The sequence below is a fragment of the Poeciliopsis prolifica genome, unplaced genomic scaffold (genome assembly GCF_027474105.1).
Source record: "Poeciliopsis prolifica strain line A6 unplaced genomic scaffold, Auburn_PproV2 SCAFFOLD029, whole genome shotgun sequence".
Classification (NCBI taxonomy): domain Eukaryota; kingdom Metazoa; phylum Chordata; class Actinopteri; order Cyprinodontiformes; family Poeciliidae; genus Poeciliopsis; species Poeciliopsis prolifica.
This window is the reverse complement of record NW_026562404.1, coordinates 6,585,471-6,613,182: the sequence shown is the minus strand read 5'-3', so window position 1 is coordinate 6,613,182 and position 27,712 is coordinate 6,585,471. Positions and strand designations below refer to the sequence as shown.

General features: G+C 38.2%; 2 protein-coding genes across 5 annotated transcripts; both read left to right on the top strand.

Annotated features, from left to right (window-relative positions):
• The first annotated feature begins 280 nt into the window (after window positions 1-280).
• Window positions 281-8,737, top strand: kcna2b (potassium voltage-gated channel, shaker-related subfamily, member 2b). 4 transcript variants are annotated; one of them, XM_055049575.1, is made up of 3 exons: window positions 281-601; window positions 1,324-1,425; window positions 1,997-8,737. In XM_055049575.1, exon 3 carries the CDS (start codon window positions 2,109-2,111, stop codon window positions 3,609-3,611), a length of 1,503 nt encoding a protein of 500 aa, XP_054905550.1. In that variant the 5' UTR covers window positions 281-601; window positions 1,324-1,425; window positions 1,997-2,108; the 3' UTR covers window positions 3,612-8,737. The 4 variants fall into 4 exon arrangements, with proteins under 4 accessions (XP_054905550.1, XP_054905552.1, XP_054905551.1 ...); XM_055049577.1 differs by lacking the exon at window positions 1,324-1,425; XM_055049576.1 differs by lacking the exon at window positions 1,324-1,425 and having other exon boundaries at window positions 281-909.
• A 4,777-nt stretch (window positions 8,738-13,514) lies between these two features.
• kcna10a (potassium voltage-gated channel, shaker-related subfamily, member 10a) lies at window positions 13,515-27,506 on the top strand. Its single transcript, XM_055049569.1, has 2 exons — window positions 13,515-13,618; window positions 25,513-27,506. The coding sequence occupies exon 2, from the start codon at window positions 25,697-25,699 to the stop codon at window positions 27,419-27,421; it is 1,725 nt and encodes a 574-aa protein (XP_054905544.1). The 5' UTR covers window positions 13,515-13,618; window positions 25,513-25,696; the 3' UTR covers window positions 27,422-27,506.
• Window positions 27,507-27,712: the final 206 nt, after the last annotated feature.

Sequence of the window (27,712 nt, the reverse complement as noted above, 5' to 3'; positions counted from 1 at the left end):
TATATATATATATATATATATATATATATATATCTTGCTGTTTTTTTTTTTTTTTTTCTGTGATGACACCAAAAATAAAAGCTTGGATGCCTCCAAATCGGATTATTAAGCCGCATCTGCCAAAGCGTTATATTTACAACATTTGGGAAACACTTGTGTTTTATTCGCTTTTTTGGAAGCGCGTGTCCCCCCACTCCCCCCAAACCCCCACGCTGTGATGGTCGACGCTTCCTCTTTAAACGTGAACCACTAAGGACGGGAGAGTCGGGGAAGTGGGAGCGCAGAGGAACAGGGCGAGGCGCGCAAGACGCTTTCCGTATGCGCCGCGATGCCCAACCGCAGCCCCGCTCATCTCAACTATTGCGAATTACGGTGAAATCTGAGAAACTCGAAGAGGCGCCGGCGGTTCAAAAAAACAAACAAACAAAAAAAAAACAGACAGTCGTGATGAAAAAAACGTAGCTGAGTCAAACCAATGCTGAGACGGACAGATGCCAAGGAGCAGAAGGACGAGCTGAAGGGAACTCAAAAGAAGAAACAAACTGGACCAAAAAAGAAAAAAAAAAATAATCCACGCGTCTGCGAAACAAGAGAAATCCCGGTGAATTCCTGCATGCCATTTATCCTCTGAAGCGATCCTATAGAACGGAGATAATGCTATGCTGCTTTGCTTAGTGCATGGAGATTGTTGTGGCTGTCCTTCCAAAAACAAAACAAGAAACGGGATGGCTGCAAATGTGCTTGAGCATGTCTGGCACCTGTCGTGCCAAACTAACCGAACAAGACGCCGTTGAATGTATGGTCCCAGTGCATGAACCTGGCTGGCTGCATCATTTTAAAAGTCATGAAGACAACATAAGTCCTTGTGAGCAAGTGGAGGATTGCGTTTCCATGGAATGGGTTGTGAGCGTAAGCATCCGCTTTGTTATGCGCATCACTTGTTATTTTTCATGGATATTTCCCATCAGAAAAAAAAAAGATGGTGATTCCTACATGGGGTTGGCTTTAAAAAAATAAAAATAAAAATCACAATTCAATAGCTAAAAGAGATGCAAAAAGCCCCACCGGGGCAAAACATGTCTGAGAATCAAACAGGTGATCGCGCCTTGCATATTTGCTGAAGCATGGGGGCGTCTGAATGGAAATGCTGCCAGCAGCGTTTCCCGCTCAGCCTCCCTTCCTCGCTGATAAGAGGTCGCAGAGGATCACCTTGGCTGTTGCCGCCTGCCGCGTCCCGCATGTTATTCCGAAGAAAACAGGAGTCCGCTTCTTTGCTGACGACAGCATTTTTCAAATGATCTTAAGACAAATCGCCTTTCCCAGGGGCGGAGTATTCTGGGGACTGACAACCCTTCAAAAACGAGCCCATCTGTCAGAGGCGATTTACTTTGGACCAAACTCGTCACCTGAGCCATTGTGATCAAGGTACATTTTTGTTAACAGACAAATAGGCACAAGTTTCAGGCTGTAACCAGGCATGCTCATTCAAACCTCATAACAGGCCCAACATCATAAAGATAATGTGCACTACCTCCCAAATGTAGGTGAAATATAAAGGAATAGAAACTTAAATTCCTTAGAAAAAATGCCAGTCACATAAATATAATCGGAGCGTCCACCTTTGAGAACGTGAGAAGCACTCAACTTTTAATCAGATCTGCTTGTTGTAATTTCGCCCTGTAAAATTGGATACTGCATTATGGTGAAAATATTGATCCTGCAGGGTGCTTATGTGAGAGAGAACTCCTAACCTAATATTTAAACTCAGTAGAGTCAAGGAGACTCCTGTTGTTCAAGCCCAGTCACTAATTCTGCTTTGCTGGCCAGTATCTACTCCTATTGTGGAAATCTATACAACACTTGAAGGTAGTTTGTGATTTAGAATCTAAAAAACAAATTCAATTTAAATGCTAACATTTGTTTCACTTAATAAGAATTAGAGTGTTGAACAACAAGTGGTTACATTCATCCCTTTCTCACTTTTCTGTCCTTTTAGCTTTCGCAGGCAGAGGTGCCTGTGCCCGATCCCGCAAGCGCAAAGAACTTTCACATCCAGCCCGCTGTGGCCCCATCCTGTCTGAAAGCTGCAGGCCCCATCTTCCTCCACCATGACGGTTGCCACCAGCGACCCTGCAGATGAAGCAGCGACGCACTCAGGTCAGCCTCATGACCAGTATGACCCAGAGCCAGACCACGAGTGTTGCGAGAGAGTTGTCATCAACATTTCAGGCTTGCGCTTTGAGACTCAGCTGAAGACTCTATCTCAGTTTCCTGATACACTGCTGGGCGATCCCAAGAAAAGGATGAGATATTTTGATCCCCTCCGGAATGAGTACTTCTTTGACCGGAATCGACCAAGTTTTGATGCTATTTTGTATTACTACCAATCTGGTGGGAGGCTTCGCCGGCCTGTCAATGTGACTCTGGACATATTTTCTGAAGAAATCCGATTTTATGAGTTGGGTGAGGAGGCTATGGAAATTTTCAGAGAAGATGAAGGTTTTATAAAGGAAGAGGAGAGACCACTACCAGAAAATGAGTTTCAGAGACAAGTGTGGCTTCTGTTTGAGTACCCAGAGAGCTCGGGTCCAGCTCGAATCATTGCCATCATTTCCGTCATGGTGATTCTTATATCGATTGTAAGCTTCTGCCTGGAAACACTGCCACTTTTCCGAAATGAAGACGAGGAGATGTACAATTACCCACTGCATTCCATGTCCAACTCCACCTCTACATATGACCCCTCCACATATTTTACAGATCCTTTCTTCATTGTGGAGACCCTCTGTATCATCTGGTTTTCTTTTGAGTTCCTCGTTCGATTTTTTGCCTGTCCAAGCAAAGCTGGATTTTTTGGTAACATTATGAACATCATAGATATTGTGGCAATCATTCCATACTTCATCACCCTGGGCACAGAGCTTGCGGAAAGGCCTGAGGACAGCCAGGCTGGCCAGCAGGCCATGTCCTTGGCCATACTTCGTGTCATCCGTCTAGTAAGGGTGTTTCGCATCTTCAAACTCTCACGTCACTCTAAGGGTCTCCAGATCTTAGGACAGACACTGAAGGCCAGTATGCGTGAGCTGGGCCTCCTGATCTTTTTCCTGTTTATCGGTGTAATTCTCTTCTCTAGCGCTGTCTACTTTGCAGAAGCAGACGAGCCACATTCACAGTTTAGCAGCATCCCTGAAGCATTTTGGTGGGCAGTGGTTTCCATGACCACTGTAGGCTATGGAGACATGGTACCGACCACTATTGGAGGAAAGATTGTGGGCTCTCTTTGTGCAATTGCTGGTGTGCTGACTATTGCCTTGCCTGTGCCTGTCATTGTATCAAATTTTAACTATTTCTACCACAGAGAGACAGAGGGTGAGGAACAAGCGCAGTATCTGAATATCCCAAGTGTGCCTAAAGGTAGTTCTGCTGATGATCTGAAGAAGAGCGGTCGAAGTGGGAGTGGATCCACCCTCAGTAAGTCTGAATATGTTGAGATCCAGGAGCCTGTTAACCACAATACTGAGGACTTCAGACCAGAGGGCAAAAAAACAGGAAACTGCACTCTGGCCAATACTAATTTTGTAAATATCACTAAAATGCGTACAGATGTATAATGCGACCTATACATCTGTATGTATGACATTTGACCTTCCAGTGTTTGGAAGGTTAAACATTGTTAGTATTGCAGGGAGGTGAATTCATGCCTCCCTCTGCTCGTGAATTACAGTACAAAGGATAAGAACACAGAACAAGATGAGAGCAAGATGAACTCACACAAAAGGGTAGATGGAGAAAACCGCAAGTTCTCCTATCACACAGGATAAACAGTGCACTTTCCAGAACTGCCAGACATCTTGTTTAGGACATTTTCATGTCTGCATGGAGTTAGTCTTATACAGTAGAAATAGTTTGTAACAGCGGTTGTCCTGCTTGCATCAGTAGCCAACTAGTAGCCTAATAAATTATAATTCATTATTGCAACATAAATAGACCAGTAGTATGTATTATATGACTTCAACTGCTCCAGACAAAAATGGACAGTCGAGATCATTTTAGAGTTAGCATTTTTTATGAATTTGTAACCTAGCTTCTAATGACAAAAGGTCTTCATGGGCAACTTTAATCTGCTCCTCAAACTGCCCAGGCCCCGATTCAAAGAAAAACATAATCACATTATTCTGTCGGGGGAATACTCATCAGCGCAACATAGAGAGTCTGAGACAGTCATAATGGTGTTTCAGTACAAGCAGAGACTTGCATTTAGCATTCATTCCTTTGCTCTGTTTCTTTTAGTATGAACTAGAGGTCAAAGTGAGGACAAGCATTTATCTCTACCAATTACCCAAATTATTGGGCCAATCTTTTCAGACAACTAGAAGAGCAAAATAAATGTTTTTTTTCTGAACGACCAGAATGTTTACTTTGTATATTTTTGATATATTTATAGTATATTTTTATTGTGTTAAATGCATGTCTCATTTTTGTTTTCAATGCTCAAGGATATAGGAAATATTTTCACTGTATTGCTCAGAGTCAGTGCCTGTTTCTCATTGACTGTAAGGGAGAGCGGGGCACAACCTAACACTTTTTTGCAATCATGTACATCCATTGGACATAGTTATCCTTATTATATTGTTTTATCTTAATTTCAACGATTCTAATTGGTATGCTGCAAATGAAAACTCAATGTCTGTTCTAGTAACCCTACAGGTTTTCTAAATCGTCACTGAAAGTAGCAGCAGAGACATTTGACAACTTGCCCCACAGGTGCTGTAAATTGCTTAGCAAATCTCTATGGATTTCAGTGGGAGCTGTCTGAAAATGTGCACTGTATTTTCATTTGACAAAATCTCAAAATGTCTGGAGGTACACACTCCTTAACTCTAAGAAACTCTGTAAAATGTCTGTGCTTGAAATAACCTCCGTGTTAGGACATGCCCCACGTTCCACAACCTATAAATGTCTGTCAAGTTAGATTGTAACACCACTGCCCAACATAAATCTTTGCTGTTCTGGACTTCAAATCATTCCATGTTATGAAGAGATTACAGAGAAGCTTTAATATGTCATGTACCTTATCTTGGAGCTGATGTCAGGTGCATTTTTTTATATATTGCAGAAAACAGAGCTTATGTATGATTTTGATTACTTATGCTTCATACTGCGTTGTCCTCCAAGTTATTGTTTTTAGAACCACGTTCAACCAAAGAAGGAGCTCAACTAAAGTTACTCTGAGTGTTATAAGGTTTGTCATTTACCTGGAGGGTTACATATTTTTTTGTGGTTGATTTTTAGGTATCAAAACAATTGTTAGCATTTTAAAACGTATGTAGAAACCTCCTGACAACGTTAAGCGGTACTGTAGCTGCAGTAGAAACATTATAACTAATTTATGACTTAATGTAATGCTTTACTTCATCACAACTACTTTCCCCTGTCATTTTCTCCCAGTCAATAAATCCAAATTAGTAAACTACATCCTTCTGGAGCAAATCAAGTTAAGTCTATTTTCCTGTACAGTAGATGCAGGCTGCTATCATCCTTCTTGTATCTTAGGTTGAAAAACTATGCTGTTATTACCCATAACATAATCACTGACAGAAGAAGTGGATAACACTGGACTCTGTTACTGTGTCTTTTGTTTGTGGGAAGGATATACTAGGTAGCAAGAGTGCATTTTCTCCCCAAGGATAATATGCTAGAAGAAAACGGGTTGTCATGGTGGGAAGCAGATTTGACGAGAGCCAACTTGTGATGCACGATCATCTTCAACATTATTTCTTTTGCGGGGCATGCCAGCCTGCGGGGGGCGGCTGTGGCTGTGTGGCAGAGTTGTCGTCTTGCAATTGGAAGGTTGTACGTTCGATTCCAGCTTCCTCCTGCCATATGTCGATGTGCCTCTGGGCAAGGCACTTAACCCCAAATTGCTTACTGGTCTGCGTATCGGCATATGAATGTGTGTGTGAATGGGTGAATGTGACTCTAGTGTAAAGCGCTTTGAGTGGTCAAAAATGACTGGAAAAGTGCTCTATAAGTTCAGTCCATTTACCATTTAGTATCTAACAATGAGGATTCACGGAAGGGACAATGGTTGACTAGTCCTTGTGTTGGATAAGTGTGATAAGTGTGCTGTGTGGCCTAATGCAACAGTTGAGCAGCTGTAGCTCAAATTGAAGAAGTTAATACTGGTGCATGTGCATTGTTCACAATTGAAAACAAGTGGAATCGAGATTTTCTGTGAGAACTAGCAAGCCGATGGAGTCTATGTGATACAAACAGTGTATCCAGCAAACTAAAGAAATAACATTAGGGACATGGTGGATTGCTTCCTGTCCTGTATGATGTGCATAGTGGCCTGCCTCTTATGCATAAGAACTAAATCTGCACCCAGACTGAATACATTTTGTGTCGCTCCATTGTGTGTACTCTTATGAAAAGGTGCAGGGATTAGATTTATATTTTTGGTGCTTGTCAATCAAGGAGTTTTGGTAGCATCTTCTTAAATATGTAGCTGCTTCAGCTGCAAGATGTTATCCCTGTAGTCTGGTCTTCTATCATAAGTACAGAGTGAAAGTTTACCAGAAAGAATTAAAGCAACCTGGTCTGTACATTTGTGTAAGCACCTTAGAAGGATATACCGGTAACATTGCTGATACACAACACACCTTTAGGAATCTGGTGGAAAAGTCAGGGCTGTTTCAACAGCAAAATGGAGAAAACACTCTTATGCCTGATTGTTGTATGTAGGCCTATCTCAGTTGCTTAGCATCCTGTTAGCTCAGCTGTTGTATAAATTTATTATGCATAAATTCAGCAATGTTTACAGGGTTGCCATTTCCTGTTCCTCCTTAACGTGTATTATTCTGGTTTTGTAGAACTGCTAACCCTGTAAAGTTGTAGCATCCCCTAAAATGAATAACATTTAAGTATTAAACTGACTTAACTGTACTCCAATACTCACTTGGGTCGCAATCCATTTTAAGAGAGTGCTATATATACAATATATATATCTATGAGTCCTTATGACTCGACACAAAATTTATGACAGGAAACAGTATAGTGATATATCTCATATACAGTTGGATGTTAGATATTCATTCTTTCTCCCAAAAGTTCAGTGTGCTGAATACTGTCCAAATAAAAGCACAACAGCCACAACATGCTGCCAGCCCAGTGGATGCAACGAGATTCATAGTTAGAGTTTTTGCTCAGCTGAGTGTATTATAATGCTCCAAGGAAACGTCTGAGTGCTCCTCTCACTGACATATCGTTCCATCAAGCTTGATGTGTGGAGTGCATTCATATCTGTGCATGTGTGTGTTTGGGAGAGACGAGAGAAATGGAAAGCTTCTACACACACATAAGCCGAGTGTTGAGCTTTTAGAGACAACGTTGTAGCTAGTCCTGTTAACTGCTAGCTCAGATGACAAGGGCGGTCAGTGTGTTACAGCCTGTATATGTATACTATATGCAAATAGTACATCAAATATGGGATGCTGAAAGAATGCCCTGTTGCACAGGAGATGTGCTTCACAAAGGATGTGTTGGCTTATGGGATAAGCTATAATGTCTGCCAAGGCCTTTATTGCAGGAAGCACGGAAAATTTCTTAGGATGCAGTACAGCTGATAAAGGATGTAAAATAAACACAGCCTACAACCAAGTTCCTTTTCTTTAAATTTATTTATTTTTTTATTTTTTTTTTACAGTGGTTTATGCTTCTCCTCCAAACTCTCTGTTATTGAACATCTATGTCACTTTAAGCTTGGCCTTGGGCTCTGTTCTTTCAGTCCTTGTCACCAAACACACAACTGAAGTGACACACTGCCGAGACAAAACTGTTCTCCTGGAGAATCCAACAGGAATCAAAGAAATGAATGTGAACTGCTTTAAACTCCTCCAACTCGTGGATATTTACACACAAAAACCCACACCGACCGTTTGAACATATAGCTTGTGTACTAATGTGTACATACACTGCCTGTGGAAAATGATTTTAATGGACATGCCTGAGGATGGAAAACCTACCTGTGGCTTTATTTAGCCTAAAGGCCACAAAGGACAAAAAACTACAGATGATTGCACTTGTGTAGACATGCTAATTCATCTAAAGTTTCCAGCTGCTTTAAATGATGTCTTTTGTCTTAAAATGCATAAAGCTACTGCTATGTATAGACTTCCATGTGTTTCAAAACTGAGATATGTGCTGCTAACCTAATCACTATATGTATATATATTTGTATTTGTATCATTTAATGACGTTCATTTTTCATCTAATGAAAAATGAACATGTTCACTATTGCTTTTTGTTGAATGTCATTAAATCAAATGCAGTGAATGAGGTTTGTTGAAGATACACACACAGGCCTTGCTTAAATACTGTGTCTTAATATGTCTACTTTCTATACCTTGAGCCAATTGTGTGTCATTCATAAAGCTTAACTTTATGAATGGCATAAAGTTAAGTTTCTGTGTAACTGCTGTCTTTCACTTCTGTGCTAAAAAGCCTTTGAAACAAACTGTATGTTGTGTAAAGAAGAATTATGTGTCGGAATGCTACCCATGCTCTATACATGGATTTGTGATGGACATAAATAAGGCAGTCAGGAAAATTTTCCAGTGTCATTATTTTAAAAGTATTGTATAACTGGAACATGTAATGGTCTAAATTATGATGTCAGTAAAACGGAAAAAAAAAAGAAAAGAAAAAAACTTATATATAAACAAAAGTTACTTTTGTGTTTCTTTTTTTGGGTCCAGTAATGATATGTTTTTAATTAGAACATTTCTGTACTGATCATAAACTTCTATATTTTAAATTTACCACACATTAACCTGCACTCCTTAAATTACTTGACTTTGTTTTTGTGCTTATTCTGATATCAGAGTGTTGGATGTTTCCTCTTAATGTTGATAATAAGCACCACATCTTTATCATTGTTACCTCACAGATTCTCTGGCAGATTTAAGTCAGGTCTGAATATTTAGAGGCTTACTTCTCATGAATCTTAATTTGATAGATCTAGAAATTCAGACAAGTGTTTAATGTAGAGCATTGAATGTTTTTTATATTTGTTTTTGGGGTTTTTTTTGTTGTCTTTTTTTATTATTGGTTGTGCTGAAGTGCTCTCCAAAGGTCCACAGTTAGCACAGGCAGGACACACTGTTTTGATATGTGTCTTCCTGCACATACCATCTTGTTCTTATAATTTGTTAAAGTTGTTTATTGTTTGTTTATGCTTTTGGAATAATTATTCAAAAGCATCTTTGGAAGCTAATTAAAGTTATGACATTCTTGATGACCTGTCCAGGGAGTACACCGCCTCTCGCCCGGAACATTAGCTGGAGTTAGGCACCAGCACCTCTTGACCCCACTAGGGACAAAGGTGTAAGAAAATGTATGGCTGGATGGATGGACATTCCTGATCATGAAAATGTATGAATATTTTCTTATAGGAGCTGGTTTTGAGACCCCCTAATCTTTGCTTATCCTGCTCTTGCCTTTGTTTTATATGTTTTTTTTTTTTTTTTACTTGAGTTGTTTCACTTTTGCTTTCTCTGGCACTTCATTATAACAGTTTGTTCTCTCTTGTTCATTACCCTCTACCTCTAGCAGCTCTAAGCACTGAGGTAATGCGCAGCGGTTGAGCTGATTCTCCTCTCAGACATATAGGTGGAGTGCAGAACTCCCCCTGGACGTCTCAGTTGACTGGGTTCCGGTATGTTAGCAGAGAAAGACAGTCGAGCATCTTTCATGATAACTAATGGGTATTTTTCCACTGCTTTATTGTCCTAATTATGTACATAAAAAAATAAATTTTTTACATACGTTATAAAAAACAGTAATTCAATATTTATTAGGGGTTTAAAAGCAAACTAAAGCCACCTATTTTTTCAACAATCCAATGCTGCAGCATGTTTTGTTAATATAACAGTGAGATTTTTTTTCTTCATAAGGGTCTCATTCAGTTATCTTTAAACCAGTATACAAGCTACATCTAGCATTTGTGGCTTTTTCCATTATGCGTTACGTTGGCCTTTTTTTGTGATTACTATGAAAAATTTTATATTAGCTATTTGATAATAATAAATCAAATACACTTCACCCTGTCAACCAAGTACAAAATTGCCCATTTTTTGTAAGAAATATGTATTGAACCATATATTTCCAATACATTTTCCTATCCAGTTTCTTCCAGTCAATCATCTTGACCAGCACAAGTGCACTTGTGTCTGTATGTAATTTGAGCCCATATTCAATAAGCTAAATGAATGCCAGGCAGCACTTCCCCAATGCAGTGAGAACTGATTTACCACCTTATGCATAACGCATTTAATGGCCTGTAAATCTGAACTTTCCTTTATGCCACATTATTCTCAGAGGGAGAATGTTGTTCATACTGTGCTCACATTTGTATTCCTGTTTGTCCTGGAACAAGACGACACTTTTTTCTTGTTTCTAATTAATCCCCACTGAAGCGTGGTTCCTTTTTGTTCCTCACTGCAGTTATTTGCTGAGTATATGGAGGACATAAAACCTTAGTCTTGACGTATTTTTTTTCTTGAAAGGAGTTAGTAGTTTGTTAAAATGAAAAGATGAGAAATGAAAAGATGCTTTCAGGAGGGTGTAAATACTCTCAGACCTAAACAATCATGGCACGCTCCAGAAGAATCACTTTCTGAACTTGATGTAAAAACCTTTATGATAATAATGTTGCTAAGACTTGCATCTACCACTGTAGATGTGAAGAAATTAATTGTTCTTTAATGTCAGTTGCATTAAAAGAATAAGGTTATCCCGGCTCATTTACCAAGTGGCATATTTTTTTCCATTTATTTTCACATCTATAGGTTATGTTCAAATTGCTAACAAAAAGCAAAAATATGAGCAACAGATTAATCAGCTGTGGAGTTTGCTGAAAATTCTTCATCTTCATTTCTGCCACCTGCCAGACAATTCAAATCTTTTGTGTTTTATAGTCACCTATTTCTTTACAAACAAGTGGCTATAAGTACTTTTATAAAATCAACGCTACCTTACATACACACAAAATCATTAGATCCTTTGTACAGAAACTACTAGCAGTAACAACAGACTACACGTCATGCTGCAAAAGTGCCATTGACAGGCTTTCGTGGAAAACTATGTTAATAGATGCCCTGTTTGCAGCACTTATATGTGCCCTTTGTAATTTTTTTAAGGGCCTGGGAATCAAGGGCTGGTGAGTGCGCACGTGTCTGTGAGGGCTTTGCAAAGTACAGTCATAGTAGCCACAGTAAAAACAAAGGCTATGATAGCCACTTCATCTTCTTCTTTCTGTACTTCCCACTAACTTATCGCTCCCAGACATAATGTAATGGCCTTAAAATATCCCAACCACATGAATAATTCATGAGCTCTAAGACCATGCTCTACAATCCCCCTTCTGGTTTTTGGTTTCTCTCTCCTTCAGTCTCTAATGTTGTCTGTTTATAGATCATTAGATTTGCAAGCTTAAAACTGCTTCATTGCTGGAATTATGTGACATCTGGGTTTGTGTTTCACTTCCAGGTTCATAAGAAAGGAAAGATGGCTCACAATCCGCTTGGAAAAACGTTCACAAATAAGCTGCTACAATTTTTTATGTCTCATATCGCATTACTCTTGGATCAAGAGGGAAGTGACTGAGTGAGTGACGAGAAATCATTATTACTTACTGTCTATGTGGCTCACATGTTTTTTTGTAAACTAATACCTACTAAAAAGGAAGAGGCTTGAATGTTCTTGTTTTTTATTTTATTTTATTTTTTGCAAATTATATCACCCATGAGCTATTGTGGCTGACAAAAAAAAAAAACCCATAAGAAACCATATGAAGAAAAAGCTTCCTTTTTCTAAGTTTTCTCTTCTCACTGTCACCCTACCTTGTTCTAAGTGTGTCACTGAGTTAATAAAATGTGGAAATAACAGCGTGTTACAGTAGAACAGCTCTCAAGACAGAAAAATCAGTGGGAGAAAATGAGTGGGAGAAGAAAATAAGGCCTCCTGGGATAAGTAACCAGAGCTTCCAGGGGGGAAAAAAAAGAAAGAATATCTGGATGAAATCAGTATTGTGGGGCTGTTTGTGAGCAATTCCTTGTCTATGAGATTATTCCTATTTCTATTTCTAAGTATTATCTTAGAAATAGATTCACATATGAAATGTGCATTAGAATTAAGTATTTATGATGGTGAAAAACAAATAAAGTTGAGCTAAGGTTTATGTACAATCAGAAAAAAAAGCAGTTTTCCTTATTAAAGTTACGAAACATGTTGGAAAATCACAAGGGTCAAATGCATCTTGTCCCCATGACATTATATAGGCCTGAGTAAAATCTCCCAATCCAAATTTCAACATTAGGAACGTTTGCTATTGCATAGGAGTATCTTCAAAATCAGGATGCTGCAGTTTTTTTCATTAATATATTTGATAGTTAGCTAAAATGTATTCATTATGTGGAACATTAAAGGGTTTAAAAAAAGGTTTGATGTTTTGCCAGTGTGACAAACAGCAGTGTCACTGTCTGCCTGTAGATGGAAACCTATTCTTACTTTTACTTTTTTGTATTCCATGTCTGACTACTCTGTCAGCCACATCAACAGTTGCTTTTCCTCTCCGGGTGCAGACGCTTGCAGGTCCAAAGGCCAATTACCTGTAATACATGTAAAATCAAAGGTGTTTAATGGTTAAGTCAATACAGTTAATTATATAGCCTAAATAATATTTTCTTTTTAACCATATTTTTATATATATATATATTAAAAAAAGACTAGCAGAGCAGAATCTGAGATGTTGTGCTGATGGAACAAAACATCTTTGTACATATTAAAAAAAAAAAAGCCAGCCATAGGAAAAGCAACAGAAACGTCTGCGTTGTTTTAAATCTGCCCTAAATGAACGCACAGCCACACTGGTGCCCTCTTCTGGTGCTGCTACGTAAAAGCAGGCTCACAATGCAGGGGCAGTATGGTCTGCTGGTCAGCTGTTCATCAGACAAATAGAATGAATTATAGTTTCACGCTCTTTGGAAATGTTATGTTTAATCCGTCGCTTTCTAAGCACTTTGCATTCCATGGAGCTTAAAAAGCTATGCATTACATTTACGATAAAATCTTCAGATCAAATACAACAGTCTTCCAAAAGATTGCAGAAAACGAATCCATATTGAGCTGTTCAAGTGTTGTGAGCAGACTGACAGATGTTCAGACGCAACTCTCCTCCTCTTTACTCTCTCTCTCTCTCTCTCTCTCTCTCTCTCTCTCTCTCTCTCTCTCTCTGTCTCGCGCTCTCTCCCTGATGAAAACCGCACAGCCTTATTTGGTGGACGAATAAAAAAAAAAAAAACACAAAAAACCCCAAGGACTTTACAAAGTAAGGAAATTGGCCAAATTGAACACCGGGGTAATTATGACGAGCTTACATCACTCGCATCTGCTCCCAGTGAGTGATTGGCCGGTGAACCCTCCAGCTCCAGCTGCCGCGGCGGGCAGGGCTGGAAGCGCCTTTTGGTCCGGCGATGCGCTGCGCACAGACTAACTATGCCTCGGAGCCAAACTTTCCGAACGGTACCTGAAGTCCACAGGAACCACCTCTCTTTTAAAGGTAGGCGGTTGTGTTTCGTTTTAATGTGCCAACTGCGTTCTACGGGTTTGTCATGTTGGGAATATTAGTTCCGATATGCAAAAATAAACAAGTAAACATAAAAAAACAAACATCCAATCAGAACCACAGAACAGATATCACTTACGTTTACCCACGTTTTTTTTTTTTTTTTTTAGCAGGGAGTGTCGTTTGCTGCATTCACATTTGCGTCCTTTCTTATTTAGTGATTTTTTAAAGACTCTGTTGATGAGCTCTACAGCCTATGTAGGAGCTGTATGTAGTAAAGTTATATGTAATATTTTTAAAAAATGACAGCAGTCGCTTGCATTTTTGGATAGAGAATTGTGATATATTTGCTCAAAACTTTATAGGGACCAGTTCAAGGTGTTTATTTGCTGCACACTCCACGGCTGCAGTATGAAGCAGCCCTTTAAGTTCAGCTTCAGGTCCTCAATTCGTGTAGCTTTTGAATTTGAACAAGTTGCCGTCAACATTCCTCAGAGATTTTGATTTATATTGATGTGATCAGCATCACACGGTTGCAATAGATTTTCCAGCTGCACATCCCGGATGAGAGTCTGATGATGATGATGAAGGCCATGTGTAGCAAAGTAAGCTCAGATTGTATCACGTTCACCAAACTGATGAGACAATTTGAGTTGCCCAGAAATGGACAGAGTTGTTGTTTAGCATTCTGTCATTTCTGGATTTGAGTCCAGCTTCCAACTTTAGCCCAACTTGCCTATGATCCCTACATCAGTGCATGAGTGAGTTCACATATGTGAACATGCACACATTTATACAGCATTCACATTTGTCAAAATTCTGTCAATATCCCATTGATTGACAGATTGACAGATTGACAGCTGAGATTAAGTTGACCAAGAAAAGTTTCTCACATCATTAAACACGCAACATCACAATATTCAGGAAATGTGAGTGTTTGGTCTTCAAAAAGAATAGAAGACCCCAATTTATATTTGAAACTCCAGGAATCACAAGAAATGTATTTTCTGAAAATGAAGTGCTTTGTTGAGGAAGTATTTAACTACTAGATAAAATCAAGCTTTTTCATTTGGAGCTCTTGAGATAGTCTTGTGCAGTTTTAGCAAAATAAAATACTTTTCTCTGCATGTGTTGTTGTCGCTAATCCATCCTGACCAGTCTTGAAAGACTGTAATTGAGGTTATTCTTACTAATATTACAGTATGATGAAAATAAAAAAAATGAAAAGGAAAAAGAAACTGTCTAAAATAATTCCTCTCTTCTCCATCTAACAGTGATTTCCAAGTTTGAACGCTGGATAGTATAATTGTATTGCTGTTGTAAGAAATATAAATTGACATATCAAAAACTATAAATATTGCCATCTTTAGATTTCAAGAAATATAAAATTACTTTCTTGCCACAGATAGGACTGCATTTAACCTACACATGTGTTATTAATTTAAATTGTCACATGACTGTTTTCAAGTAAAATCCCTGACTGGAAACTGCAAGGATTAGATTACTTGACATGCACTGATTTACTCAATAAGAGAAATGCTGCTTAATCCCTTAATCTACAAAGAGAGCATTTAGCTGTCTCTAGTAAAATCTGTATATTATGACTTGGTTCGAAAGGAAAGTGTCAAGCTCTTCTGAGTTCTACGTCTGTCTCAAGTATATGTTTTATGAGTAAATAGTGTGAGTATTTTATTTTGAAACACTTGGGATGAAATAAAAAGAAATGTTATTTTTTATTGCTGTTATTTTTTGGGTGCGATGTTGATTTGACCAACTTAATATCCTAAGTGGGAAATGTAAAGGACAAAATCTTGGTTTTCTTAGAAAAACAAAAAAGACTGAAGTTACCAGATACAACATAGATAACAACCAAGAATTTTGGGTTAAGGACCTTTGAATTCAAATAAAATGTGTCTCCTTGGGATTAAGCAATTATAGTATTAAAGAAAAAGCCACACCTACCTATGAAGCATAAAGTAGGATGTGTGATTAGGGAAGGCTTTGCTACAGCTGTACCTGACTGACTCAACATTATAAAATGCACCAACACAGGGTAGCTATTCTAAAACACTACTGCATTAATCAATCTCTGATAAACAAATCTGAAGTTGAATTGAAGCCTATAACATGAAATTCCAGAACTTTACCATTTGTGGTTTGGCATAGTGACATATAATAATGAAAGGGGAAGCTTTCCACAGACTTTTTTCTGAGACTGCTCGATGGCTTCATTAAATATTTCACTAGATAACACTAGATATTTTGGGGAGGATGTTTCCTCCGCTAAAGACTTAATTTGTGTTCATTGTTCTGTTCAATATGTGAAATATGTTTAATGGTTAAGTGGATTTTTGAACACTCAGGACTTGACTTTGGCTATAGTCTCGTAAGCGGTTTTTACTACATACCAGGGTTCTGAGATGCATATTTTTCTGTGAGAGGATGAGGTAATGTTGCTTTATTGGCCAGGGACATTCAGAGGATCAGCTGTTTTTGCTCATAATCTGCTCAGGCTAGCTTTATATTCATTATGACCTCACAGATGCATCTCAAACTTGACTGTGTAATACATGACTTTGGGTTGACCTAGAATGGGCAGCTCAATTTAATATGAACTTAAAGGTTATAAACTTCATAACTTAAAGGTTTAAAACCTTTAAGTTATTATTTAAGAATAATCGACTCCAACCTTTTCAAACTATTTGTTGAAACAAATAAAGAATTTGACATTTGACATTTCCTCTTGAACCTTTTTCAGCACATAGATTTTCCATTAACCCCATCATTGGACGATTTTGTCATCGCACATCATAGAAGTCGCTCTATTACGATCACAGTCCATGTGGCGTACACAGGATGCTCTGAGATTGTGGATTAAAATTGCGCCATTCACCTGAAATGTGTCTGCGGCTAAAAAGGTTAAGGCCATAATCCTCATGCTGACTTTTGAACTTTCAAATATTTCTGTTTCAAATGAGGTCTAAGGATGAAATGTAAGGATGAAACTGAATTTACAGCCTACTGTAATGCATTGTTATAGACTGAGTAGATGATTTGATGAGAAAATGTTTGTTTGTGTCATTCGAGACTTTAGATTCGACTTGAGGGGGGGAAACTCGTGAACATGTCTGCTCCACTGTCTCTGTGGTCATTAAGTATGTTCCAGGAACTGAGTTTTCAGTATATCCTCATCACTTCTTTCGCCATATTGTGCTCATAGAGGAGTTTCCGAGCCAGGACGCTCAGGTTATGTAATGGATCTGTCTGATTGCTGTCTGTCTGCACAACCAGCTGGATTATCAAGTCAGGGATATTGGCCAAGTTTCAGACAAAACATAAACAAACTGCCTCTTGCTGCATGCGCAGTTGAAATGTTAAATAACCAACCTTGTTTTCCAACCTACAAACATCTTTCGAAAAGATGGACGCATTTAGTTAGTCTCTCCTTGTTTTAATCCCCGGCCAGGTACTGGACCTTTTACCCTGTTACATACTCCCAACAAGCCATTTTCTGTAAATTGGCATTAGTTCCCTGTGTAGCTCTGAGAGAGAGATAAACAAATTTTCCCAGATTTTCAGTTCAACATCAGTTGGTTTTATTTTACTGTGTGGAAAAACAAACAAACAAAAAGAAAACCTTTTATGTGGCACCAACCGCATTTCGGTTTACACTGCAGGTAATTGACAAGTGGTGTTGACAAGTGGTTTATTATGGAGATAGCAAAATTCTAAAATGACCTACAGTAAACAGATGAACCTGTAACCTTGTGATGACCACCTGCTAAAAAATATATTCAGATGTTGCCTAATTAACGTCATACTTATTAAAGATCATCTCACACAGGCTGTGTTTCCATGCATTTAAGTCTTTAGGGCTCAAATAAAGTAGTACAGTATGTGTCATATGGTAATTTTAGGAGCAGATGTGGCTTCACCCTGTGTGCATGTGCAGTTTAGCATCAGTTTATGTGCATATATGTGGGCATGCCTGCTGCTAGCTTGTGCACCACCTGAGATTAGTGATATGTCATAGAGTCAGACCAGATGTCCATATTTTCCCCGTCTGGTACTGGCACTGAAAAGGCTTCTGAAAAATAATTTAATATTTGTGGAAATGAGAAACCCTTAATCCCATCTGTGCCAGACTGATGCCAGAGGGTGAGAGTGGGTGACCCGGGTGCATGATAGAACAGATGAGAGCATACAGTTTATTGCTTTTAAGTTACATTAATTGCTGCTGTCTAATCCTGCGCTTGCGCTTATCAGCAAATAGGAATAAATGAGTATTGTTAGATCACAGCAAATTCAAGGGTATATTGGGAAATACATTATACAAAACAATGTTTGAGAGTATACAAGAGGCATAAAAGATAATGGAGGGTCACAAATGTGTATGTGAATAATATCACCATGCTCATTTTGAATTTTTTATCTTTTTTTTTTTGCATTAATTAAGAGAATAAGAAACATTTAATTCTAAAAGTACTAAAGTGCTCTTGTCTGTCTTGTCTTTTAATGTCTTGTCTGTCATAGATACATACAGAGTTGCAGCTGGAGGAATGTTTTTATAATGGCTGGCCTGTGGTTGGGTGGATATGTGGACATGTTCCGAAGGCTGTGTTAACAGATAGAAACAGCCTGGTGCGTCAGTCGGTGCCTGCAGTGGAAAATGCCTTGTCAAAACAGTTAGAGATGTTGTTGCTGATTTGTGTTTTTACCCAAATAGGAAACGACATTTTCTCTCTATGCAAACAACCTGAGAAACATATTATTGGTGCAGTAGGAAAATGATTATGCCTCAATGATAACTATTTGATGCTGAAAGAGTAAAAAACATTTGGAGGCAATGTCTCAGATATCTTTTTGACCTCACTATGGTGTTCAATCACATGTCAACAGTCAGGTTAACACTATGCTAAATATATTAGGCTTAAACAGGGGAAGCATGCTTCAACTTGCTTGCTATGAATGTTTTAAGCATGCATACCTACTATGCTATGTATCTAGGAGATATTTTGAAATATGAATAAAAGTACAAGTCATAATTTAGTGTTCAAATAAATGGCTTTTTTTTACTGCATTTAATGCATAGATTTTAAAGATTTTTTCATCAGTTTTTATCATGTCTTTGTGTTACAGTATTGTTTAAAATTATGTTACGTGTACATACATCTAAATAAATGTTAAACAAAAACGCTTTCATGCGACTTGATTTAATTTTGCATCAGATTATTTGCACCTCAATTAAACAGTAATAAACAGTAACATGCTTTTAATTTCTGGAGATGTTTGACTGCGCCCATCCCGTTGCTAATAATTTGTAATTGCCTCCAGTGGTGCATTAGTTCATTTACTCGTTTCCAATTTTAACTGTCCACAGGAAGCTTTTAATTTATCAGGAAGAGATTTATCAGGAAGAGATTTACTTTTGTGATGTTGTTTTGTTAAATGTGTGTGTGCGTGTGTGTACATGCCTTGTCAGAAAGCCAAAGGAGGATTTTGGTCCCAGCTGCTCTGCTCTGAGACTTGGCTTGCGGCCGGTAGACACACCCATGTCAACATCAGCAGCTTACGGCTTATAAATGCCTTGCAGGGGTAACACGTCAACTCACCAAGCTGTTCTCCAAAGACATATGGAGTAGAAAAACACAGTGAGAGGAAAATAATTTTCAGACGTCTTCTAACAGTTAAGTCTTCTTCGATTCAGCTTGCATCAAGCATCTAAACTAGTGTGTCGTAAGCTATTGAATCTGTTAAATGGAACCCTAAAGTTTTACTGTCCCATACAATTATTCTAAATAAAGATGAGAGATCAGTCAAGGTTTGATCATAAAGAGAATTTCCAAACACACAGCTGAGATAAGGGGAAATCTGTTTGACAGGGACACCCACCAAATGCTATCATTTCTGTTTAATAAGTATCTTCCTACTTTGCCCACAGTGAAAAACATGTATATGTGGATAACTGATCAGTCTGACTCTAGCTTAGTTATGTGATAATATAAGAAGGAGGAAAATTATAACACTTTTGAAGGCAAAGCTGTTAGTATCCCGCCTGGGCAGAGTAAGAGAACTAGTATCTTATCTAGCGTCACTTGTGAAAGCTGTGGCAACTTTTGGCACTGATAAAAGTTGCCAATGAAGATTAGTAAATCCTATTTTAAGTTGCTTCAGACTTCCTGATGTGATTGGTTATTTATTTATTTACGTCACAGGCATGCATGTGGAATAGGAGCTGCTTTAAAACAGGATTTTTACTAGTGTTAATATTTTACAACGAAGAATATATATATATATATATATATATATATATATATATATATATATATATATATATATAGAGAGAGAGAGAGAGAGAGAGAGAGAGAGAGAGAGAGAGAAAGAGAGAGAGAGAGAGAGAGAGAGAGAGAGAGATATCTATATATATAGATATATATATTGGGAGTCCCCGTAAATCAGATTTATGGGGATTGGATCTCCATGAGTTTGAATAAATAAAGGTCAAATAAATAAATAGAAAAAAAACATGTTAAACTGTATTTACTATAGAAAAATATGCTTTCTCTATTTAGCTAAAGTTGTCTAAACCTGTAAAAGAGTACAAAAGTGTTAAGTTACAGCGTATTCAGGAATTGAAAAAAGATCAGATTTCTGAGTTTCTGATCAGAAATTTGCCAATTCCATCAATAGACTGATTTATTCACACATGTCTGACAACAAATATTTGATTGTGCAATGCTTTGCTATTGGTTTGATCACTTGTTGCCATGTTTTTTGCAACAAGTGTTAGCACTTTATCCGCTGTCATCGCAGTGAATGTTGCATTTACATTAATTTGATTTTGATACTTGCTGCCCATCACTTGGCATGACACAAACATTCGGGGGTGTGACATTTGACCCCTGATTTCCCATATTCTATTCTAATTTGGTTTGAAGTCAGATCACATCATCCAATAAAACAGTGTTTATGGGATTCTTAACATTCTAGCATGACGCATCTCAGGACCTAATGCTTTTTGTTCAATTACTAATTTTTCTGCTCAGCTTTAGAGAATAATATGGGCCTGGTGCTATTGCTGTAGGGGATCAATGTGTATAAAATGTCATGTTTTGTTTTCTCTCACCTGGAAAAAAAGATGTAGTAGAGCATTGCCACTCTGAACTGGCAAGAGAGAATGGTGAAAACCCATATTCTAAATGCAAGTAGAAAATAGGAACTGGAAGCAAAGTTTTCCATTTGAAATCATAAAATACAACATGTTATGCTATCAGTGCTTATTTAGTTTTCATCTCTTTCTTCCCTGAGTACAGAACTGCCTGGCTCACCAGCTCAATGGTATCTGTGATGATCCAGTGGAAGAGATTCCTCGGCTTATAGCACTGAGCTGCCTACCCTGCATTAATCTGCTTAATAGGGTGAAATTTCTGATCCAAAAATACCAGCCCAACCAGCCAAGGCACTCCTACAACTTGGGACTCCCCCGGTCCCACACACACCATTGCATTAGTGTCCCAGCAATCATTGGGTAGGAGACTCTGTGCACTCAGGGTACCAGTCTATCACAGGACCAGCACAGAGACACATGAAACAGATTTGTGATTATTAGGTGTTTGAAAACCAAATTAAATGTCTGTAGTTTGAGCTCACAACACACAGCAAATTTAGGAATTAATTCAAATAATAGGATTGTAGCTTGCAGAGAGAATAACAAAGAAAATCGCAGTGGTTTTTGGTTCACTGACACATTTGAGTTAATGGTAGTCAGACCTGTATATGTATTTTAAGGCCACACCTTAAATACAACGCTTTCTTTTTTGACACAGTCAAAAGAAATCAACCAAGTTATCAGGAACATAATTGTGCAGCTGCACAATTCTGGTTCATCCCAGAGAACAAGTTACCAATTCTTGAAGGCACCATGTTCATCTGTTCAAACAATCATATGCGAGTATAAATGTGATGGCTTCTGCGTTTCAGAGATGAATAGATTGTGGTCCAAAATGTGCAGTTCGATCCCAGAACAAAAGCTCACGAACTTGTGAAGATGCTGGATGAAGCTGGTAAGAGAGTTTCATTATCCACTGTTAAACAAGTCCTGTATCTCCGTGGGCTGAAAGGCCTTTCAATGAAGATGAAGCCGCTACTTACTTTGTAAAGTGAGAAAAAAACGAGTTTGGTACTTTTTCTTTAGTGTAAATATCCGGTTTCAGCTGTATACCTTTTGACATTGTTAAGCACCGAACATATTCATTTTTAAGCAAAACCAGCCAGCAAGGGATTGGCTTAAGCTAGATTTGCCAGAACATCTGCTCGTGTTTACCCACATGTAATAAATTCACAGGGGATAGCTTACTGAAGTGCACAGCTCGGCTCAGCATGCATCACCATATTTTTGTCTTTGTTTTTTTAACCTAGATTTCTATATCGTTTTCAACATGAATTTTTTTTTTTTAATCCTTGTCCAACCCTGGGAGGGAAGGAAGGGGTAAAGGGCCTGGGGTTGTTTTAGTGGATCAGATATCATGAGAGATTTTATAACTCATGAGGTTTTATTTTCTAAACAGCACTGATAAGTTCATTTGGTTTTATTATCTTTTGAAGACTACCTTTCTCATTTTCCATCAGCAACAAACTTCTTGTGTGAATCTTTTTTTTTTTTTCAAAGCTACATTTGCCAGAATATGAGTAATTTTTTGAGGGTATAGTTTCATTTTGAAGTTATGTTGTTGATGAAATTCTCATAGAGAAGCTATACTGAAATGTTTTAGCTTTTTTGAGTGTCTATTCTTTGTCGGAGGAACGTTATGCGTAATCTGGTAAGTTGAGTAATATAATTGATAATTTAACTGTTTTTGAAAGGTGGAAGGACATTTTGACTACAAACTTACTTTAAAAGAACTGAATTACTTATACAAAGTAGTTTTGGATTTTTGACATCCTTTACAGGATCTTTACAGAAAGATGTTGAAGGTTTTCGACCATTACAAATGTTTTTAGTCTACACATCATCCCTTTAAATTTAGACTCACAGCTTCCATACATACCATGTTGTGCAAATAATTTCTACAATGAGAGAACAGATATATGTTCAGAAGATCATAATGGATTGAATTACAGTACAAAATCCATCACATTTAGCTTCCAAATAAATGTCCAGAGACCCCTTCAAGAGCTCAGATATCCAGTTTCTTCGATTTAATGTTGGAACATTTTAAACAGTAATTTAGACTCACGGTCATTAAAGATTTATGCTCTAAAGATACCCAGCTTAGACACGGTGGGCAGTTAAAAGGCTTAAAGATAGCGGTAATAAAGGACGTGTTGAAAGTGAAACGCTGTGTAAAGGGAGCTCCATCATTCTGTTTACCCTCCAGTATTGAACAAGTGTATTGTGAAGTAAGATATTAAATATTCATTGTGTTACTGAAAATAAGTCAGATATTGATACGACAGGGGCATGTGTGTGTAAGGTAAGTGAGTCAAGCATTGAGAAATCTGAGGATGGTTCCAGTCTAGAAGGTCTTGAGCACATCGTTTAGATCACTGATAGACAGCATATGACACACATGAACAGGCACTCCGTCCAAACAAGAAAAATAGCACTGCTAGCCACTTAAAATCTGAGAAAGTCGTCCACTGGTATATATCTATTCCTGTGTATGTATGTTGACATGTGTGGACGCACGTCAATATACACATAGACACGTGCCACAGAAATAGTGTGGGTTTGGGTTTTTATTAGTGCGTGTATGCATGTGTGCCTGCATGTAGGCTTGTTTGGCCTTTGCCACATCTCCAGTTTCTTCTTCAGCATAAGGTTACCCAGTGTAGTCCAAGAAAGATAAAGCATTCTGGCCTAGAGGAGAAGAGCAGCAGGAAGTTGCAGGAGGAGTAGAACTCACAGAAAATTCTACTATCTTTATATAGTTGTTGAAATTTTACTACCATATCGCAAAGACTCGATCTGGAGTGCATCTTTTTAAAGAAGGTAAAATCTGTGTTTATGCACTGCTCTGATGTACAACCTGTTTAAAAGATTTGTTATTGGGTTTATTGTGTGAAGGGGATGCTCAAAAAAGAATATTTAACGGAAGTCTTGCTGACCTCAGAGAGGTCAGCTTTCACTGGGTTTATTTGTGTAAAGTATATTAAGTTTATTCTCAGATAAATTTCAAACTTTTTTTAAGCATTTCCATTTTATAGTGTATTTTGCTTTTTAGTTGTAGTCCAAATCTTTTTCAAAAGTTTTGTTTTCTTTGTTTCAGTAAAGTGTTATAGAGCTTGGGTCAGTATAATATTTAACTATTAATAGTAGGACTATATAGTCATTGTGAGCACACTGTTTTATATATAGACAGATGTTAAATTCACACCATTTTTGTTTACATTATGATCAATCTTACTTACTGGATTCATGACATAATTGGAATAGAGTACCAGAATATTATTGTGTTGAATTTGACTGAAATTATAGGTTTTTAACTAGATCGTATGGCACTGGGATTAGTTTATTTGCATGGTTTTGAAATAAATAGGATTGTATGTAACTGGATCTGAATGTGAGGGCTTGATTTTCCTTTGAATCTTTTCCAGCAGAACTGAAAAGGCAGGCAATGCAAATACATTTTCAAAGACTGCAAAAGATGAAATGCTATTTCATTTTCTAGAACTGAGCAAACATGTTTGTTTATCATGAATATACTGGAATATTAAAAAAAGTATTTGTGTTTACAAGAGACAGGTTGGTTTATATCATGTGATAGTAATCTTTTTGCTTCCTTCATTCCCTATTCATTATATATTTCCTCTTTTCTTGCCAGAGGTTTTTTCTCATCATCCCGTCTATCCATCCACCCACATCACAGCTCCCATTTTGTCTCATTGTCACTTTCCCTTTTTTGCAGCACAGTTCTCATCCCACCCGGTCCTTCCACCCACATTTATCTTCCCAACAATTTCCATGTCATTCTCCTCATTCATTTGCTTTTTGTCTATTTCTTGCAGGGCTGAAATAGACAAATAGACAGGAATCAGCATCGCTGGTTTTAGGTGTTGATTCATCTCTGAAGTGTTTAATTAAACATCTGCAGGCATCTCAATCACATATTTAGTCATTTAAAGGAGCAGTATTATATATTTCCAGGGACATGGTGCCAGTTTATTGCACAATCCACTGAATGTAACAAAGTTACATTCAGCATTTCTATTGTATGCCTTTTTTAGACCAGTTAAATGGTACGCAATCAAGGGTAGTTAAGTGTAATCACAAATGACAAAGGTTTCCAGTATCATGGCCTCTGGAAATTACATGGCATTGTGCAGTTTAAATGCCTTGTCTGGAAGAAGGGAGACCCATGCTATTACTTTACCCCAATTAATTATGCATTAATTTATGCAAAGCTATGGTTACCTTGCACGACCCTGTCCTTGTGAAGCTTGTAGTGAGGGCACCGCAAAGGGTACACTTAAGTTCCCTTTTAGGTGCACAGGCGTACACGACTACAAACCTATATAAAAGGAAAAATAATTAGCAAATATTTATCTGAGTATTTACTGATTTTTACATCAAAAGATATAAAATGTTTGACCTGACGAAAACTTCAAATAAACACTGATATGGCATGAAAATATCTGTATTTCTTCAGTTCAGAAATGTTAAAACTTTATTATTAATCAAAATTATGCCTTTGAGATTGACTTCTTCCTTTGCTACCGATTCTTCTGTTATGCCTTCCAAAAAGAAAGACGTCTTCTATGAAACAATTAAAGATAAAGTAATGTATCTTTAGATATGGTAATATTCTTACTTTAAGGGAGGTAATAAAAAGCCTGTAACCACTAATCAAAACTAACAAATTCTCGTCTCTGTCTTTTTTTTTTTATAGGTGTTGAAGAAAAGCTAAGAACAGCAATGGCTTCCTGTTTGTCCAACGAGTCTTCCTAAAGACTCAACTCTAATGGGCTGATGCTGCCACATATTTTGACAACTGAGCTATCCCTCTGTTACTCAGAGTGTAAGATTCTTTTATCCTGGTAGTTTTAAGGCATTGCGCTGGCTGAACCCCAGCAATGGAGGTGGCCCTGGTTGACTTTGAGAGCCTGGAGGACATTAATGGCACCCTTGAGGATGAGATTGACACCTATGCTGATGAGACAACAGCTCTCACAGTGGATGTTCCTCCGGAGCAAAACAGCTCTGACATCAATTACCATCTACGTCCCCTTCAACTCTCCTCCACCCCTTCACATTACAGCCCAATGCCCTCCTACATTTGGGAATCCACCTCATCTTCACCCATTCCACCAATGCATACACTGGAAGTACCTCAGTCACCAGTGATGCCATCATCAAGCAGAAAGGGTCGCAGTAGTTGTGCCAGCATTCTCTCCAACTGGAAGTTGCTGTTAAATAGTGAAGGCGTGAAGGAAAGTGAAACAATCTTCAGTCGGCTCACGAAGGAGTGCTGTGAGGATCTGTTTGCAGATAAAAGAGGGTTGGATGATGGAGACCAGAAAGTCATCATCAACATAGCTGGTCTTCGCTTTGAGACACAGCTCAAAACACTGGACCAGTTCCCTGAAACACTTCTTGGAGACCCCTTTAAGAGGATGGAGTATTTTGATCCAATGAGGAATGAATACTTCTTCGATCGGAATCGACCAAGTTTTGATGGGATCTTGTACTACTATCAGTCTGGCGGCAAAATTAGAAGGCCAGCTAATGTTCCCCTTGATGTGTTTGCTGATGAAATTGTATTCTATGAGCTCGGGCAAGAAGCTATGGAACAGTTCAGAGAAGATGAAGGATTTATAAAAGATGTTGACATACCTCTCCCTAATAATGAAATCTATAGGCAATTTTGGCTCCTGTTTGAATACCCAGAGAGCTCCAATGCAGCACGGTGTGTAGCGCTAGTTTCTGTCTTGGTCATTGTCATATCTATCATCATATTCTGCATGGAGACACTGCCAGAGTTCAGAGATGACACTGAACTCTTTTCTCCAGCAGTGGTTCAACATGTCAACCAGTCCAAAGTATCCCACTCTGGCTCTTTAGCTGGTGCAAAGCTCAAAACATTATCCGATCCTTTCTTTTTTATTGAAACTGCCTGCATAGCTTGGTTTGCCTTTGAGTTGATCGCTCGGTTTGTGGTGTGCCCGAGCAAAAGTGAGTTTTTCCACAACCTCATGAACATGATTGACATTATATCCATTATCCCCTATTTTGTAACTTTGATGACAGAACTGGCCACAACCCCTCAGGAGAGCTCGGGACAGAACATGTCTTTGGCCATTTTGCGTATCATCCGCTTGGTCAGAGTCTTCCGTATTTTCAAGCTGTCACGTCACTCAAAGGGACTGCAGATCTTGGGACAAACTCTAAAAGCAAGTATGCGGGAGCTTGGTTTGCTCATCTTCTTTCTTTTCATTGGAGTTATTCTTTTCTCCAGTGCCATCTACTTTGCTGAAGTAGATGACCCTGACACACAGTTCGTCAGCATTCCTGATGGCTTCTGGTGGGCTGTGGTGACCATGACAACTGTAGGTTATGGAGACATGTGTCCTATCACACTTGGGGGGAAAGTGGTGGGCACACTGTGTGCAATAGCTGGAGTGTTGACAATTGCTTTGCCTGTTCCTGTCATTGTCTCCAACTTCAACTACTTCTACCACAGAGAGACAGAAGCAGAGGACAAGGTTCCCATGACAGAGGCTCTTGAGCAAGCCATAAAGGCAGAAGAAAGTACCAAACAGGGTAGCAATCCCTCAGTTAATAAGGTCAACGGTATCTGACAGACTGCTGACTAAGAAAAAAGGAATGAAATTTCAGTGAGAATGGATTCAAAGAATGAACTGTTTTATAGCAACAAACAGGGTGTACCAGACTTACCTCTTGTATTTATTTATTTAATTTATTTATTTATTTATTTTTGTATGAAAATGGCACTTTGTGGATTTATCTGAAAATTCACGGTTATTATTTAGGAATTTTTGTCATTCCTCACTATTTTAGGTTAACTTCACTGATTGTCGTAGCTTCAGATATGTAAATCTTTCATTACTATCATTAGAGAGGATTTTTTT